Here is an 18,914-nt window from a genome sequence, read left to right as displayed (position 1 = left end):
TTTAAATGATGGTGTTGACTGCAATTAGACTGAATGAGTCTCCTGTTACTTCTGCGACTGATCGTTGTTCTCTTTAATGGCCTTGGAGATCGGCTTGTTGTGTCTGCTGGTGACTCCTCTCTGTCACTGCCTGATAACGCACCTCATAACGCTGTCTACCTCAGAATCTCCAGAAATTTGTTTTGTAAAAAAAAAAAAAAAAAAAGTGAAGTGGAAGAATAACAGAGCAGCCAACCTGCCGGGACCCCACTCCTCCCACTGACCCTGACAGACGGTGCCACAGGCAGACATGCTGCGTCTTTCCAGTCAGGTGATCAACAATTCAGGACACAGGACGTGTCTCCAGCAGCTTTAATGTGAAGGTGATTCTTGGATTCATGCAAAGCTGACCTGGTGTTTTGAATGTACCAGATAAGGTAAGATTACATGGCCCACACACTGATTTCCACCTGGTCCTGGTGAGTGTCGATGTGATTGAATCGGAACCTGTCTGTATTCATCCACACTACAATGACCTCATCAAACTACTTAGATGATAAATTATCTAAAAATTCACCCCAAAGTAATTTGTCTTGAGTCATTCAGCGAACTGATATATGGTTAGGTGTGTAAAGTTTCAATACTTTACATGCTTTAGGTGTGTAAAGTATTGTTCAGTTTTGAAATAAGTGGTTTATTATTGCTTGTCCTTGCCGGTGTGTTGGGATGGGGCCTATCAGTCAACGGGCAGAGGACAGGGCATCCTGCACAGGTCAATAGTTTAACACAGAGCAACTTCATTTGTGTTATTTTTTTTTATTTTATTATTTATTGGAACAATTTGTCCAGAACATTAAAAAAGTCTGAATTAAGCAATGAGTCAACAAGTTGGTGTTTTAGTAGGAAACTCTTTGCTTTTGACTTGAGCCACTAAAGGCCATGAAGTAATAAGGACATTTTGCCCTCCAACTCCTCTGCTGATAATCATGAAAGAAATGAAAGTTAATCCTGTACTTTGATTGGATGTGTTCTGTACTGTCTGTATTTAATGCTTTTGTCAGTAGCAAGAAAGCAAATAAGAAGAACATTATTCCTTTTCCACATGTGAGAATGGTTGTTAACTTTAGAGAAAAATGTGACAAGAACTGTTGTGAAACTGGATGTGTTGTCTGATGGGAACTTCCAAAGATATGCCACATATTAACCTGGAAACTTGTGCAATTACGTGAAAGGTCAGAAAGTTCACTCTGATAAATATCTGATAATACTATCACTATAATAATAATGATAAAAAAAACAGTCAGCATAAGATTAAGTAGTAATAATGTTGGAAGGACAGGAAAAACAGTTCAGCTTCAAATGATAAATATTTTTGCAACATGGTCCATAAAACATAACATTGTTACTGCAATACAGCCTAATGGATAATAAAATGAGGTCATCCTAAAGTTAAAAAGATAATTTTGGGAAATAGCAACGTTAAAGAAATTGAATGGATAAGAAGGTTTCCTCATTTTTGCAGGGATGCTCGAGTGCCAAGGGAAAATGTGAGCATGCACACAGAGACTGAGATTAGCAAGTGGTGGCAAGTGTTTTGTTGATGATGATATATTTGTTCTTTCTTCCATGAGTTGTTGGAACGTTAAAGGGTGGATAACTAGATGAGTAAGATTATAGGAGTGTAAACCAGGGGAGCAGCCAGAGAACCACTGAGGAGATTCACAGAGGGAGTCTTGGAGTGAGTTGTAAATGAACTCTGGATGAGAGGAGGGAGAGAGTAATGGAAAAAGAAATGGAATATGAACTGGAAATTTGTTTTCCTGTGGGAAATGCAACATAGAAAGCAGGCATTGGAACATCTAGAAAACATGGAAGCTGAGAGAGCGAGGGGTTAAAGTAAACCTGACAACAGATTATGTGAGCAAAACAATCAGGAATCTGCCCTTCTAAGCTCCTCCTGATTGAACCTGACAAGCTCCAGCTGTGAAGACACCTGTGGGTTACACCTTGCAGTCAAAGGCGGTAGTGACATTCACACAGCCCTGTGGATATGACAATCATATTAAATCCACCATGTTCATAAAGAACAGAGCTTAATTGATCAGAAAGTTTAACCACAACAAACGTTCAGCCTTTCTGTTTGCTGACTGACACCAGACAAGTGTTAATGAGTTATAAAAAGCAAAGTCAAATATATTTTTTAAGCTCACTGAGCTTTCTTTGCCTTTATTTTTTAACACATCACTGATACTGAAAATAGCTAACGTTGACTTTTTTTCCTTCCTGCAGTAACGACATCTACACTGAAGAGTGAGTGTAACAGAATGATCTAAGTGCTTAAATAAGGTGCATAATAAGATTTTTGAATTTTCAACCAGGTGTTCATTGTGTAGTGCCAATCAAGCTGCGAAGCTCCATGTTTAATGTTGCGCTAGAATCTCTGCACAAATGCACCAGTGTACAGATGCAAGTTCGCAGTCACATGATAAGACAGAATGGTTGCTCTTAAATTGCTCTAGGTTTTTATATGTGTATATTTCTTTGAAAATATTGGAGATAATTGGCCTCTGCTTTTAAATGTTCCCATCTGATTGCCGTACAATAGTGAAAAGGGTGTGCTCTCCTGTGCATCAGGTTTTGTTTTTTTTTTTCATACTGGAATTCACCAACGGTGCAGAGACGTAATTGCTCTTTGTTTCTAATCCTTTCCATCCATGTTTTCTTCAGCAGCGATAGCACTGACAACAAAAGAGTGAATGCATTATGAGCTCAAGCTGAAAGCCTGTCATTATAAGTAGCTTTCTTGTGTCCACACTCTGACTCATGAGTGTGCTTCATTCAGCCTCCCACTCCTTTTTGCACATGTCATGTGCGGCTCAGTCCTCGTCTACTTTGACGTCAGGAGGCAGGCTGCCCTCCTACATCGCCTGTCGAGGGCGACCAGTTGGATAGGCGGACCGGTCCATGCAGGAAGCCTCCTTTCGCAGAGGCTGTGATCAATAGCAGACACACAAGACTCCCTGTCTAATCACCAGTCCAAAGCGGAAACAATACTCAGCGTGCAACATCAGCACAGCCCGTTCCCTCACTTCTGGCTCTGCTTTTAATTCCGTCCTTGCCTGGAGCTCAGCGAAAAGAGCCTCGCCAGAGTCCCCTCCGTCTTCCTCTGTGATGCTCCAGTTACAACCTCACACGCACTCTGGCCAGAGCTCAGCCGCCTTTGTGGATGCTGCAGACAGAAGGAGAAATAATTCCACAAATAGACCCATCCTCTGACTCACAGGGGAGCACGAGCCCCACTTCTGAGTGCTCTTGCCTCAAATTTCATGTGTGCCCTAGGCCAAAAGAAGTTAAGAAGGAACCACAGGGAAATCAAATTTGGAATTATTAGATCATACTGGAGGTGTCAGGGGAGGGAGACAAATGTGTGCATAAATACATATTGTTATGAAAATAGGTTGACTTTTGGAGCTTGTGGCTGTGTGTCAATAAAAGAGCACGGCTAATCCAGAACAGGTTGACTGGGAAAATAACGGCCGGAATGGAGGTGATGTTCCCCTTCACTTATTGAAAGGGGATTTATATGTACTTTTTTTTTTTTTTTTGGATTCATAAAAAGAGCCAAACCAATAGTCTATTCCTACTAACTGAACTTTTAAGTTTAGTGATATTAAAACCCACAAATTTTAAGGTCTGTTCTTAGGATTTTATGTGATAAACCGACACAAAGTAGCGCAAAATCATTCATGGTGTTCAACATCTTTTACAACTAGAAATCTGAAAAACATGACATTATTCTGACGCAAGTACTCAGTACTCAACCTGTACTTAGTTAGTTTCTTCTCAATTAATGCAGAAACACACCAGATAAAGTTAGATAAAGTAGTGGAAAACCTGAAAATGGCATAAGTAATAAATAATATGTCACAGAACATTTCAATTTATCATCTGAAAACGCATTTGCGTATGACACGAGTGTAAACCTACCAAGAAATCCCCACTCGCTTAAACTGAAAGATTGGACAAGGAGAGTGTTATTTGAATGAGCAGTGAGGAGGAGAGTTGTAGCAGCTACCTGCTCCCTGCAAACATCCCCACTATGAAATGATAATGGCAGTATCATGCTGATAGAAGTCTCTTTTTTTTTCTGTCTAATCAGTGTTGAAAGATTGACTGTGCCAAACACCGGGCAGCCTTGAGAGAAAATGTGTTAGACGCTGCGAAATATTTCAGACTGGTGTCTAGATTTTAGCTTTTAACATAACAATAACCCTAAGCATACAGTAGAATGCTTTAGAATCTAAAGGATATTCATGTGCTGGAATGGTCCAGTCAAACTTTAGGCCGAGGTCCAATTAAAAATTCTTAGCAGCTCAACAAAAATTGCTGTTCGTACGTTCTTTTCACTAACTCTGACTGAGCTTGAAGTGTTTTCAAAGAAGAAAATACTAAATTTCTGCCAAGATGTTCGAATCTGATAAAATATATCTATGGGACTTGCAACTGCACTTGCAGAAAATTCTACAGTGTTGCAGTGAATGAAAATTTAATCTGCAGTTTCATGATTTCTGTTTGAAAGGAAAACTATGTAAAGTTCTCATTCCGCTTCACAGTTATGCCTTACTTTGTGTTGGTATGCACGTTTCATAAAATCCCAAATAAAATTAAACTTGTGGTTGTGACATGACACGATCTAAACTATTACAAGGGTTATAAATACTTTTGCAAAGTCCCATAGCTCTTTCTGTAGACAGAGATATAATGAAGGAAGCCATTTATTTCCTGGAAGCCATTAGCGGGGTGATTGGATTACTCGAGACCTCCTATTTTAGGGAGACATGTTACGTGATGCTCTATATGTGATAAGAATGGAGCAGCAGTTACACATGTGAAAACCAACTCTGCACAAAGGCAGCTCGATATAGTAAAAAGGTGTATTTGGATTACGCTGTGAAGTAAGTTTCAGTTTTATATGAGAGTGAAACATAAAAATGGTACAAAAAATAAGAAATAAAAGTAAAACTGGCCTTGCTGTAAGCTTTCCCTCCAAACTCTGCATAGAAATCCAGAAACAAAGTCTTGATGAGGTTTCACAGCACATGAAAGTGGGAGGTGAGAGACTGCTAATGATTGAGTCAAACCTCCATCTGTGTTGCTCCCGTGTTCTTCTTTTCATTTTTTTTTCTCTTTGAGCTGACATGTTTTCACACCTATAAAAACATTTTTTTTTTTTTTCACGGAGCTCACTTGTCCTTGAGTTAATTTACCGTTTCTCAGTGCTAGGATACCGCTGCTCACCAGCCATCCTCCTCCTCTGCTGCCTGCTCATCTCATTTCAATAGCACCTTACAAAATGAAAGCACAGCTGGTGGAAAGAAAATATTTCTATTTAAAAGTCAAATTAGTACTATATACATATATATATATATATATATATATATATATATATATATATATATATATATATATATATATATATATATATGTTTTTTTTTTTATTTTTTATTCTATATATATAATTTTATTTTTTTCAGTTGTGGTATTCACATTATTTCACCCTAAACCGAAGCAGAGATTCCTCTCCTGGATGCACGAATCACCTCTGGAATAAGTATGACGAGATCGAACTAAATAATTCAAGAGCGAGGCCTGCGCTACAAGATAGGCTCAAGAGAGCTACTTAAGGACTGAGGCCTGAGGCACGAAGCCTTTGAGTTACTCCTGGAGGAAATGTGGAGAATATAGTATCCCGAGACAGAAGAGGGGCTTCAAAGCTCTCCTACATTATTAAACTGCTGCCTCCATCTGCAGCAGACGGGAGCCTGAGGACAGACTCACACCTGCTTAAGAAGGTGCAACCATAACACAAACACGCACCAAAGCACACACATGAAATACAATGCTAAGAGGGCTGTAACTCATATCAGACTCAACACGACTTCTGAGCCCACGTCTGAGGCTCGAAGACTTAAATAACTGTCACTGGATGTGTCTCTAGCCTTGATGAGATTTATCTTCTTGTCATTTTATTTTATTGTGGACAAACAAAAGCGGTTTTCTTCTCCGGAGCAGCTGCATGTGCACAACAACCATAGCTGTGATTGCTCATGCTGCTCATACTTGTTTTTATAACACATAAAAAAGCCACAATGTCAAAGCAATAGCTTGTTTGTTTGTTGTTGTTGTTTTTTTTTTCTTTTTTAAGTGGGATTCTGTGAAGGTATCAGAAATGGACCCGTCGCATGTAGCGGGAAATAAATAAATCCTCGGAGTAGTGGAAGGGTAGGAGGTGTGGACTACTACAGCCGCAGCGAAGGAGTTTCATCTTTTCCTGTCACTGCAACAAATCAAGCCAAGACTTACATTCAAATAGATGCAGCAGCCTCTACCATTATTGATTGGCATCCATAGCACAAATGTGTACATTTGATTTTGATGTGTTGGAACAAGGGTGTGTCTAAAATTTGCAGGATAACTCACGAGGTGTGAAGCTGCTACAGATTAAGCAGGAGTCAGTAGTAAAACCTGACTTCTGAAAAAAATGGGTTGATAACCGTAGGAAATATTTTTGGGAAATAATAGTAATCATAATAAATATTGTCATAGCAAGTTTTAGCAATAGTATTGCCAGTACATATTTTTTCTAATATCTAGCTGCCTTAAACAAAATTTATTATTTCATAAAAAAGCGAGTGGAAAAACCCAAGTGTAGTTTTTTTCATTAAAATTAACACATACGTATCATAATGGGGATACAATTAATACTACAACCTTACAATATATTTAATATTAAAGTATTGTTTTAGGATAATAACAGCTGAAGTACAAAACCTAATGAAGATGGGGTAAAAACCTAAACGAGGCTTTAATATTTTAAACACCACAAGTTATTAACATTCCTCTAATGTCTAAATATCAATGTGGCTTTAAAGGTTCGCGTGATCAGAGGACGACAGCAGACTGCTGTACAGTTTGTTGACGAGAACAGATGAAACAAGTCCCTTTACAAATGAAAGGAAGGATGTCAAGGCTGTTTCTTTTGTCCCAGTCCGCCCCCATCTTTGGGTCACCAATTCTCCATAACAGTAGTTTGGTTTTTTTTTGGTTATTTGTATGAGTCTTTACCAGAGGGAGCAATGATTGTGGAGGGTATTGTATCTTTTTATTTTTTCTCCGCGACGAGAACTAAGCCTTTTTTGTTTTTTTTCTCCCCTCATAAGAAAGCGGCACACACATGGACTGTCTAGACTGTCGTTTCGAAGTAAAGAGCATGCAATCTGAAGAGAAGTGTCAGGTTACAGCTCCGGCTCTGACAACACAAAGCTTTGACTTGTTCAAAGTCGCACAGATGCTGATTAATGTATTTCCCTCTGCTGTCATTCTGAGAAAGAAATAAATAAATTCTCCTTCAGTAGCTGGGGAAAGAACTAGCTCAGTCACAAATTGCTGAAAATCTTCCAGCTTGTTTACTTCTCTCTCGGTCGCAGTAAATCACCCCACTCTTCTTAGCTTCCAGCATGAGTGGGTATTTTGGGGGTTAAGTTGTGAAAATGCCTCCCATGGCTGACCTCATGAGCATGCCAGGAAACCAGTGATTTCAGCTTTTGAGACTCAAATGCCTACCCATATCCCCGTTACGTTCTTTGCGTCAGTACCTCCTCCTGTTATTATTGCCAACATCCTGTCTTTATCAGCTCAAATTTCACCAAGGGAGCAGGCCAACGCCACCAACACAACAGAACTCCCTCTCTTTGTATGACAGACTCGATTTTCTGCTCCTTCTTCTTTTGTTTTCGGGTCATCTTCAGAGCATTCACACCGACAAACATGAAAACAACAATATACAAATGCCTTACTGTCTTTAGAAAGACTGCGACTCAGTCGACAGAGTACTCATCTTGTGTTTTGAAAGTTGTGCGTCCAATTCCAGCTTCTTCCTGCCCAGCATCAGAATTGGGTTGAAAGACTTAAAAACGTTTCAAAATCCCCAACAAGGAAGAAAATCATCCATCCATTTTCTGTACACCCTTTGGACAAATGTTCAGACTTTCTATTTTCATATGTACTCCATTGTGACCCTATTGTTTTATTATCTTTCCCTGAGGACAATTTTTACCTTGAGATAATTCAATGCAGTCAAATCTAAACAATGCGTGTCTGTGAAAGATAAGACCAACTCCTTTATGTAAGAAAAGAATCTTTGCAATGTTGAAATGTTATTTTTCACTGTTTAATTATGCAGTACATACTTCTGACACCTTTGTTTAGAAAAAACAAAACAAATCACAAATACATTATTAAAAATTGTTGCCAATGTTTTTATGTAGTTTTTTTTAAAGTTGTTTAAATTTGCATTGTCTTGCTTCCTTACAAAGAGGAAAAGCCTCTCCTCGCTCCACATGATACTGTTTGGTTGGTGTGAAGCTGCTAATTAAAATGATTAGAGTGAACTGTTGATCCATTTGATTTTTTTTATTAAATTTGTTATTCTAATAGAACAAGAGTAGCAAAATAAATTCTTTTGCAATTTGCATTGTATTACATTGTTTTTAATGGAGCATTGTGCCTGAATAACAGCAGTTATGCTGAACAGCAGAGGATACAGCGTCAGGCAGAAATATGTATAAATTTGTCTTTGGCATGAACGTCATATTCGTTTTTCAGGGTTTCATCGTAGGATTTTTCAGCGTGGAATGATAATACAACAAATAACTTCAATTATTTAAAGAAAACAAACATTGGAAACACATGTGTTAGTATATGAGGGATGTACAAACATGCAGGCTCAGATTTGTCATACAGTCCCAATTTTATTTGGACAAATCTTGTAGGAGGTTGCAGAGAAAGCACACGTGTTTTGAAGCCAATTAACAATTACTACCAATTTACCAGGATTTCTGGCATGGACTTTAGCTTTAACAATAGTCCATAAATGTTCAACACAGTTGCATTCACAATCTTCATTTTCACTTCATTGTAACAGATAGATGGTTGAAATATTGTTCCAAAAGTGGTTTCAGATGAAGAAGAGGAAATTACCATTTAGCTTCTGGAATGGCTTTGACCTTTAACTCCACTGAAAATTTATGAGGTATGAATTAATACAAGGAAGCCATCCCATTTAAATATCCCTTCCCATTTGTGAAAAGAGTAGTTGTCAAAAATCTTAGCAGAAATATATCAGAAGCTTGCAGGTGGTCACAAAAAAAAGTTCTTTTGCAACTTGCAAATAACAATTTAGTTTTTTTGACATTAAAAATTGGAGAGTATGTATGAATTTGAGCCTATATTCATAATTTTGAATGTATTTAAATAATTATTTGCTTTTTGTTTATACAACTCCAAGACTGTAGCAGTTTTAAATGTATTAGTAAAGCATTTATGATGCTCATATTAATGATGGATGTACATTAAACTACTGACCTACAGCAACCAGGCAGTCTAATGAAATCAAATTAATATATTATGCTCTTGGTTTTCAGATGAATCCCTAAGCATTATGGATTTTTTTTTTTTTTCTAAACTGACCTCAAGCAGCAACATCAAACTGTAGCTTGCAGATTGACGCATCAGTAATAGCTCCAAAAACGAAATTGATCAACATCCTGTTGCTCCAAAACAACTGCTTGTGTCGGCAATTTTTCAAATGTTTGTGGCGGCCGGGGGGGGGGATGGTTTAGCTTCACATTCTTTATTTGTAATTTAGTATAGTCTCTCACTTTTATTTCGCAGAGATTTTACTTTTAAAATCCTTATTTGGCGAGAGTATAGAAAATGTGTCATAAATTCAACTAAACTATCATTCATCAGCACAAGCAAAGAGACATTCCACAGACTTAGATGAAACATCCCTTGGGACAACCAGATAAATCTCTTCTTTATCATGCTGTCTGGATCAGCGCCATGACAATAAAACTTTTCGTCTTGATTAAACTTCCAGCTGTAAAACTGTTGCTGCAATATTTAGTCTTCTACACAGAAATGTGAACATGCATTTTCCAGCTGACTCTGGGAATGAAACAAACTGAACCAGAGATGTGATCACAGTGTTGTTTTCGTGAGATTTTTATGTTTTACTATCGATATTTTGGACAGGAAAGTAAGGGTGACACAAAAACAATTGCAAAGAAGAACAGCCAAGGAATTTGATTGAAATGTACTTGCTGTACATACAGTGATATTCAATAGATTAGAATGTGCATTCAGATGAGGACAGTTTGTCAGATTAAAAGTACTTTTTGTCAATAAACCTTAAGCTGGTGCTAAACTTGGTTTTCATTAAGCCCACATTTCTGTATTAAATGTTTTTTTTTATGGGTTGATTTAATATTCTAGTTTTAAATGTCATTTTTTTTATTGGCTGCAGGCAATAAAAAGTAAGTCAGTCCACTCATACACTGACTTACTTTGATTTCTTTGTATTTGAGAATTACCTGGGTTGTTGACATTTGTGTGAGAAAGACCTCATTAAAATTATTTAAGCTGAAAAAATTGAATAATGTATTTGATACTTGTTTACCTGCTGCATGTCACGACGAATTAAGGCAAAACCAGGTTTAACATTGTTCTAGCACGACATAATAAACTGGCTGGTAAGTATATATGCAATTTTATGAGTCATTGTTTTCAGTAAGCATATTTTCCCATCACATATATAAGGGTCATAAAGGAGAAGTCACATCTTGCATGTGTGCATCTATATAGAGAGAATTTGGATAGAAACCTTGTCTATTTAAGGCTTCCGAGAATTGTGAATGCTTGAGCAGTTTTGGATTTGCTGTGTTGATAATAATCTGTCAGCAGATAATAAATGTATCTTTGAACACAACTTAGATGGGAAGACAAATGTTCCAGGAGTCCTCCAGGAAATCACTAGTACCAAGAAGTATATTGCCAAGAAATCGTGTGACACATACTTACTCATAAAATGGCAAACTTTAATTTAACATTTCTTTGTACGTAAAAAAACCCAAAACAAAACAAAGATAATACAATCTGTATATCACTGAAACAGAAAGGCATTGAGAGTTTTTGTTTAATCATTTGTGTAGGAACAAAAGAAACTTTTTTTTTTCTTTTCTGCTTTTTCTCTTAGCAGCCATCCAGGGCCTTATAGTCTTCATACACATGTAGAGATGGCATGATTTACAAAAGCAAACTACAAACCAGTTGCTCACTCATCAAAGTGAAATAATTACAATATCAAAATGTGAGTTTAAGAATCAGAGTTAAGGCCACGTCTAGATAAGACTTTGAAGAAACTGCATTGGTCTTTATAAGAAACAAAACATATAAAAGGGGGGAATATAAAATGTACAAAATGTTATTAGAATTTAAAACCAAAATAATAATTTATCAAAAAAAGAGCATAATCATCACTGTCAAGTCCTTATATAAATGCGTCAGAGGTGTTTTACTCATTAGGAGCTTTCTTCAGGAGTACTGGAGGAATTTCTGCAGAGCTTTGCTAAGTGGCTCCTTCTCTTCAGGTTTGCTATCAGGAATCATATCAGCGCTCCTCTCCGCGCTCAGCTGGATGGCCGGCCTCATCTCCTTACAGCTCTGCAGCCCCGCCTTAGTGATGTTCCTGCAGAAATCCACTCTTACTTCCTCCAGGTTGTCCCCGTGCTCTGCTACACCTCGCAGGCTTCGGTCTGTGATGCGCACGCAGTTCTCCAGGCGTAGGCTGCGCAGTTTCTTGCACCTCTGCAGTACAGAGACCACGTCCTGGTCGGTGATGTGCGCGCAGCCGGACAGCGTCAGGGTGAGAAGGTTAGGACACCTGCAGCACAGACAGCAGTCACAGTCTTTGTGTTCGTACACTTGTTGAGAGTGGTGAGTCACTTCCATACCACACAAAACGGAGGGATTAATATCTCTGGATTAAGTCAAGTCTTAAGCAAATAGCAATGTCAGGTTTGTTTGCGTTTTCCTGATGAGTATTGCTGAGGTCCAAACTAGTCTGAGGAAACATAGGTAGATGTAAATGGAGAAGAAGAAACATGACCTGTGTGTAACGCCAGCCAAGGTGAATCCTACACCAATCTATCCTCTGTGTATGCTCTGTTCCACTGAGGCTCTTTGTGTTTCCACTGTCCAAGAGTATTTGATTAATACTCAACAAAACAGTCGCAGGATGCTTAGTGTGAGATAAAGAGGGCCTTCTCTGCTCTACCTATGAAAAAAGCACTCTGAACAAATAAAAAACGAGTATCGGTGGAGTGCAGCCCACTTGCAGGCCATCTCCACCGAGGATGCAGGCAGAGACACTTGGACCAGGGGTGTCATTCATGTTCGCCGATGCAGATTATATAAAGACTTACATAATGTTACTGCTTTCCCTACATGTGAGCCAAACATATTCCAGCACCGTGCGAGCGCTGCCCCAGTAACCTTTGAACATGCAGAAGCTCAGTCATGTGCCTGGCCGTGCCATTAGAAGATCGCTCTGATTTTATTAGGTGACGGTACTGACAGTAAAACATGACGAGGATGTGAAAGAGGTCTGATCGTAGCGCTTTGAGTTTCGTTTGTTGTCATGAGACAACAGACGAAGCAGAGATCACAAACAAACTGGGTATTTATAACAGGAGGAGTTATAGAGAAATTATCAAGCATTGTTACGTAACGCACTCTTATGACACTCACTGTTTATGCGGATTAGTTTATCCTATCACACATTTCTATATGCAACATTTTAATTTTCTCACACAGATATACCTTTTGAACTTTTTGGACAAATTTCATTGTATAAATTTTGGAGCAGTGCGTGTGTGTAGGTGTGTGTGTATGTGTGTAAGGGATGGGGGTGAAGGAAGAGGTGAGGTGAGGGGAATAATTGAAATTGAAAAATACAAGGAAAAGCATTGCGTTTCATTCAAAATTTCCCCCCCCCTCAAAAAAGAAAATGTCTGGTTGTCTTTTCTATCCTTGGGGAGTCAGAAACAAACCAGCCAAGTAAAGAATAAAGTTGTGAACAAGTTAAAAGCAGTTTTGGTTAATTAAAACAATATCCCAGATTTAAACATCTCACAGAGTACTGTTGAATCCATCATCTAAACATGGAAAGAACACAGCGAAGCTACATAGCCATGCGATATGGCTGTCCACAAAAACCAACAGAGAGCAGAGAAGCAGCTAAGAGGTTACTCTGGAGGAGCTGCAGAGATGAAATGCTCAGACGGGTGAATGTATGGACAGGACAACATTAGTAGCTTGCAAGATGTTGACACAAAATGAGAAAGGAGATATTCTGTCCAAACAAGACCAACGTTTTTGAACTACATAAAAACACAGTATGAGTGGTGGAGCACCACGTGAAGAACAACAGACAAAAAAATAATTCTCTGGATATGTGTGAGAACCACTTTCCTTTCACTTTGATTCACTTGGTGTTGGTGCATAAACGTGGCAGCAATTTGACAAAATATAAAGAGTAGTATCGCTATGGATACGTTTGCAAGACCTATTTTATGAAATGATATTTAACCTCAGGCACATCAATGAGTCTGTTTCTTTTTTCAAACGTTTTGTTTCTTCACTATCCTCTGCAGGTTTGTGAGTAGGTACTGATTTCAGTGACTACGTGATAGATATAATATTAATTAAATAACTTCTGAGAAGTAACTGAATTCAACCAAGCAGTTACATTACACTAAAGAAAAACAAGCAAAACAGGATTAGGTAGAATAACAATTTAACTTAAATTATTTAAGGGATAGACACCATTCTGTGTGAATATAATTTTCTTGTTTTCTGATGTCAGATTCTACTTTCAATTTTCTCTATTAAAAAAAATTAGATATGCAAGTTGTTGTTTACCTAAAGTTTCATTAGTCCTTAGAAACCACAATTATCATCAAAAGAATTTATTTCGATATAAAAGCTTAGGGAATTCATAACCCTCTTTTTCTCAATTGTTAGCTTTAGTATTCCCATAGCGTCAGCAACATTTCCATCAAGGTTTGGTTTTAGACATGATGTGTTCCTAATTAAAACAAAACAGCTTAGTGAGCTGTCTGGTCCGCGTGAAACACCAACAGAATGCCAACATGTAATTATGTTTCTAATGAACCGTTTAGTTTACTTAAGCCCGTTTTCCCTGGTCAAATTATCCCATCGGCCTGTTCGGGAAACTAAGGTGAACATTTTTTGCTTTATCGTCATCAGTCTTTTGAATTAAAAGCTTCTTTTCTAGCAGGGTTTGGGAAATTTGTAGCCTTTCAGATCCAGGTGAAAAATATGTGAAGCTAAAGCTTTGTCTTTGTTGGCAGCAGAAAGTATAATTAAAATAGAAGCACAGGACGTGCTCCTTTTGATTTTGTAACTGTAAGCATCAATTTAGCCAAACGGTGCAGATCAAAGCTCGGAAAAATCCAACTAACAACTGCAAAGGTCGAGGCAAATCTCCGAGTACCACCCACTGTGAAACCTACCCAGCGTGGTACACCGAGCATGTTTCCTTATGTTGTGCAATTAATACTGCGACCTCAGGATAATGAGAAATGAGTTATCGATAAATCATTTGACAATGCTCATCCGTTAAGCAGGAGCGTTAGATTTTAAAACGACAATATAAAGGAGCCTGTAGACACGCTGGCCTTTATTGGTTTTCCCAGGGAGATAAAGATAGACACAAATGTGGCGTCAGAGTTGAGGAGGCAGGCAGAGACAGACGCACATGTTCGCTCCTCAAACAGCAACAAAGAGCCAATTGTAGGCTCCACCTGCCTGCATAAATCTCCAGTTTGCAGCTGACTGGGAGTGTCTGTGGCCAAATAACTCTTTTATCACTCCCACAGCCCTTCTGTGCCCCCTCCCACTTTGTCACGTGCGCTCCGTTTCCTCTCCCTTTTCAGACAGTTTAGGAGGGTTTATCAGCATGCAGGGAGTATAGGCCTGAAAGGCACTGAAATACAAGCTCCCCGACAAAGGAGGTGGCTCCAGTTTTGAGTCATCTCGCAGCTCTCGTGTTGTGCTTCTCAAATTTCACAATGCAGGACGTGCAGCCTCCTCTCCCCCTTCTGTCCTGGCCTGCCACAGCAGCTCAGCTCCCCTTACATCAGCAGTTATTACTGGCTGCCTTGAAGAAATTATCCAGAGACCTCATTACGCCTCTGTGGGTTGATTCCTGGCCTCTGTGGGGCCGGCCACACACACAAGGCCAGGAGCCAAAAGAGCTAAGTTTCAATGACCTATCACATACAAATTTCACGTCACTCAGTAAATATAATTATACGTGTGCCAACAGTTGTGTTTGGCAATAGAATTAGTCTCATATCCTGCAGATGTTGTTGTTTTGTTTTTACAGGCAACTTTGGATACGGCATCTGTTTCTAATGATTTTGATCCTTGGTGCCTTCAGCTAAACATGAGGGTTTGACTAAAACCAGTGCTCACAATTTTGAACTCTAGAGACCTTAAAACATCCTGACACTGTTATCAACATGACCGCCGCTTTGTTGACATCCAAAACCAAGAAAAGGGGCACAGTTTTAGAAGGCTGCTGCCAGGGCAACAGGTGGCACTCTATCGCTAGCACTTTCCGAAAATTTGAAGTTCATAGTTATGTTGATCAAGACCGAGCCCATTTCTAATTGGGGTTCTGGGCTCTCTTAAAGTTTGGTCGTCACGGTAGAGCTGCTGCTTCTCCACATCAAGAGGAGCTAGTTGAAGTGGCTCCACTTAATTGAGAACTCAGCTTTCAGAAACCCTCCCACCAATCAGAATGTGCTTGTCTTGCAGCAGCTCCTCTGACTCCTGGTTAAATATTGCATGCATTTTTAAAATCCCTTTCCCCACATTCAAGAACAACCAGAGCACTCAGTTGCTCTCTCCTTCCTGATATTTGCATCACTTCCACTTTTCAAATTCTGTGTCCCACTAAAGGTGAACTCTTTCTGGTTTTAGCCTTCTCCAACCTAAGCAAGTTTTTACTGTTATCGTTTGCTTTTATGTCTTTCATTGTAATGTGACTTTTTTTTAAAAAAGAAGGTCTATGAAAAAGGTACTAGTACTTAAAAAAAATTATTTAAATTAACCTGTTAGTGAGTGGCAGAAAGTTTTTGTGCTTAAATGACGAATTTGAACTGAGAACAGCTCTCCATGGCATCAATAAATTGTGTTCTATGGGAATAAATAAAAAAATGTAATCATAGAAATTTTTAGGTAAGATAAGGTAAGGTAATTTTATTTACTAACTAATAAGTTTGATTCCTGTTCTGGGTCGAGTGTCTAAAGCAATAAGTAAATGTTCTTGTTCTGTAAGTAGCTTCTCTGGATTGGCATTTTATCCACAGAGTGAAGTTTACCATCAAAGCTAAACATCATATAAATTTATTTAGGATACAAATTAACTTACAAATCTAAAATTTGCATATATGCAGGGGGGTAGGGGAAGCTGTTCTTTTAAGAGATATGTTAACAAACATAATTTATTGTCACAGCTAGAACCATTTCACCTAAAGCTGCGTTAAAATGCCCACACTGCACATCACTGCACAACCAAATACAGAAGACTTGCAACCTGAATCCTTGGATGATATCTAACAAATAACTTTTTATCCACATGTTTACAGGATCCCCGAATGAAATTGTGCTTTACGTCTCACATAATCTTCGATTGTTCACTTTTGTTTCATAACTTATTGTGATTCTTTACTAAGCAAAGAGCAAATGCACATAGACACTCACATGTGGCACACATGGGCCAGGAAAGTGCTGACCAGGCTGTCATGTTTGCTGCAGATGTCCTTCTGGAACGAGCTCTTCAACCAGTCCTCAATGTTGCACACCAGCTGGACTCTGCTGGAGTACCAGCAAATAGTTAAGTAACGCAATGACGGTCCCAGCACATAGTTGTCCCATCTAAGCTGACAAGGGGAGCTGAAGTGGAGTAGGTTCCATAGGCAGGGGTCAAGGTAGACTTCACGCAGCTGACGACAGGTGAGGGACAAACTTCTCCGGCTGTCCTTGTTCAGGAAGGAGAAAAGGTGGAGGAGACACTCGCGGTTGAGCTGAGTAAGATGCATGGTTAAAAAGTCCCGCTACGTGTAGAGAGGCCTCGTCTCTGGGGGCAGAGACAGAGCCTGCTGGTAGGCAGCAACAATGAACCCACAGCCAGCATTGTGTGGCCTAGATACATGATGCCCCCTCAGGCGCACGCCGAAGGGCCTGCACATATAAGGCGGTGAGGAGACGGCTATTTTGGGAAGACAACTACGATACGTTCAAAGATGGAAGTGTTTGAGCCGTGCGCTCCCTTCCCATCTGTCATGGCTCTCAACAGGCAGCAAGCCCTGGACGGGGCCAGATGTTTACACTGTCCTGGCCTACTTCACGCAAACACCAGAGCTACACAGCAACACATGTAAAAAGTACAACTCCAACACTTACTGTGAATATATATATTCACAAATTACTCAATTACTATATATAGTTTGTCAGTTTGCATCTTCACCAGTGCTTAGTATTCTGTTATTAAATTGTGAGCCACAGAAAATAATTTCCAAGACTCATGTCTTTGTTAAGTAACCATGTTAACAATTTTAAGGATGTTGCCCAAGGGTTAAACTTTACAAGAAAACACTCAATTCCTTTTACATAGAGCAAAATATAAACCGACAGTTATGCGTCAATAGATTTTTAAAAAATATATATATTGATTTAATCTAAAATTTTGAGTGCTGTTGATAATGCTGATATAGTTATGGGACATAAAACATTATGTAAATTAATCTTTCAAGTAACAAAGATCAAACAACAACCAAATCTTCAACTTCTTCATGAAATTACCCTAACTGAACTTTTTTTTTTCCCCCAACAGTTACTGCAGAGGTTGTACAACATCATAATTACAGGAGTAAACAGCAGCAGCAGCACTGGATGGTTTACACAAACTCTTCTGAGACCGTCGCATTCGAGATAATCACAAAGACAAATAACTTCCCAGCTCCAAGCTGGACTGTTGGACATGTGAGTTAGAGACACAAGCACACGCAGTGCTATGTAGGTCTTGCCTAAGGCAGCCTGTTAAACTGTGACTCAGTGTGTTTGCTCAACTGGAGAGCAGAGAATGTTCTGATGCTAGAGTACTATTAGTCCACATGTATGTCATCACTCTACTTTCCAAGTATGTCCTGTAAAACTTGTTATCAGCAGGCTGTTGGACAGGAAAAAAAGAAAACCCTCAACAATAGGAAATGCCATCTTTGGAGGATGATCACTTTATGTACCATGACATAATGTTCCCAACAAGACTTTTGATGCAAACAGAACAACATACTGCAAGCAAATTATTAGTACACAAGATGGAAGGTGCACATGAAAGAGTAGAAGAGTTGTTCCATTGGTGGAAGGGAGCGATGGAGAAACGACCTCCCAGCCACCTGCGTGAAGGCTACCAAGAGCAGCTGTTCCTGTGCATACTGAAGTACTTGTTCCTGCCACAGCGAGAGGGTTTACTGGTTGGCACGTGTGCAGAGGGGAACTCTGTGTGTGTGCGCCTGGGCGTGGGCGGAGATCTTTGCTGAAGGCTAAAGACGAGCTGCATAAAAAGCCCTGCAAATAAAAAAACAAAAAAAACATGCTCAGTCTACTATAAAGCCTCACTCTAACACAACATGGGCTGTTGAGCATCAGAAAATGTAATAGGAGCATTTGGACATTTGTTAATGAGACAAATACAGAATTCACAATGAATGGTAAGATATTGCTCTCATTCAAGTTTTGAATGGTATAAAATTGGATTTAAAACCAATAGTTGCATGTTTTACTGCTTAAAACAACAAAACAAAATATGCCTATAACAATGGTCAGTGGCAGGATACAGAATATAACATGTCTAATTAGAATACCATTAAAATGTTAATTTGTTTCAGTCACTGGATTCAAAAAGTGAAACTTAATTCTCACATGTAAATGATTTTTGTTCATTT

General features: G+C 38.9%; 1 protein-coding gene across 1 annotated transcript; it reads right to left on the bottom strand.

Moving 5' to 3' along the window:
• Positions 1 to 10,283: 10,283 nt before the first annotated feature.
• Positions 10,284 to 17,333, bottom strand: fbxl22 (F-box and leucine-rich repeat protein 22). The gene is made up of 2 exons (XM_015001916.2): positions 16,672 to 17,333; positions 10,284 to 11,761 (listed from the first exon to the last, which is right to left on the bottom strand). Exons 1-2 carry the CDS (start codon positions 17,007 to 17,009, stop codon positions 11,413 to 11,415), a joined length of 687 nt encoding a protein of 228 aa, XP_014857402.1. The 5' UTR covers positions 17,010 to 17,333; the 3' UTR covers positions 10,284 to 11,412.
• Between the last annotated feature and the right edge of the window lie 1,581 nt (positions 17,334 to 18,914).

Source organism: Poecilia mexicana, unplaced genomic scaffold (assembly GCF_051168715.1).
Source record: "Poecilia mexicana isolate PSO_F unplaced genomic scaffold, ASM5116871v1 scaffold_6, whole genome shotgun sequence".
In the NCBI taxonomy this organism is placed as follows: Eukaryota; Metazoa; Chordata; class Actinopteri; order Cyprinodontiformes; family Poeciliidae; genus Poecilia; species Poecilia mexicana.
The sequence above is the reverse complement of the archived record's forward strand: the minus strand, read 5'-3'. Positions and strand labels throughout refer to the sequence as shown.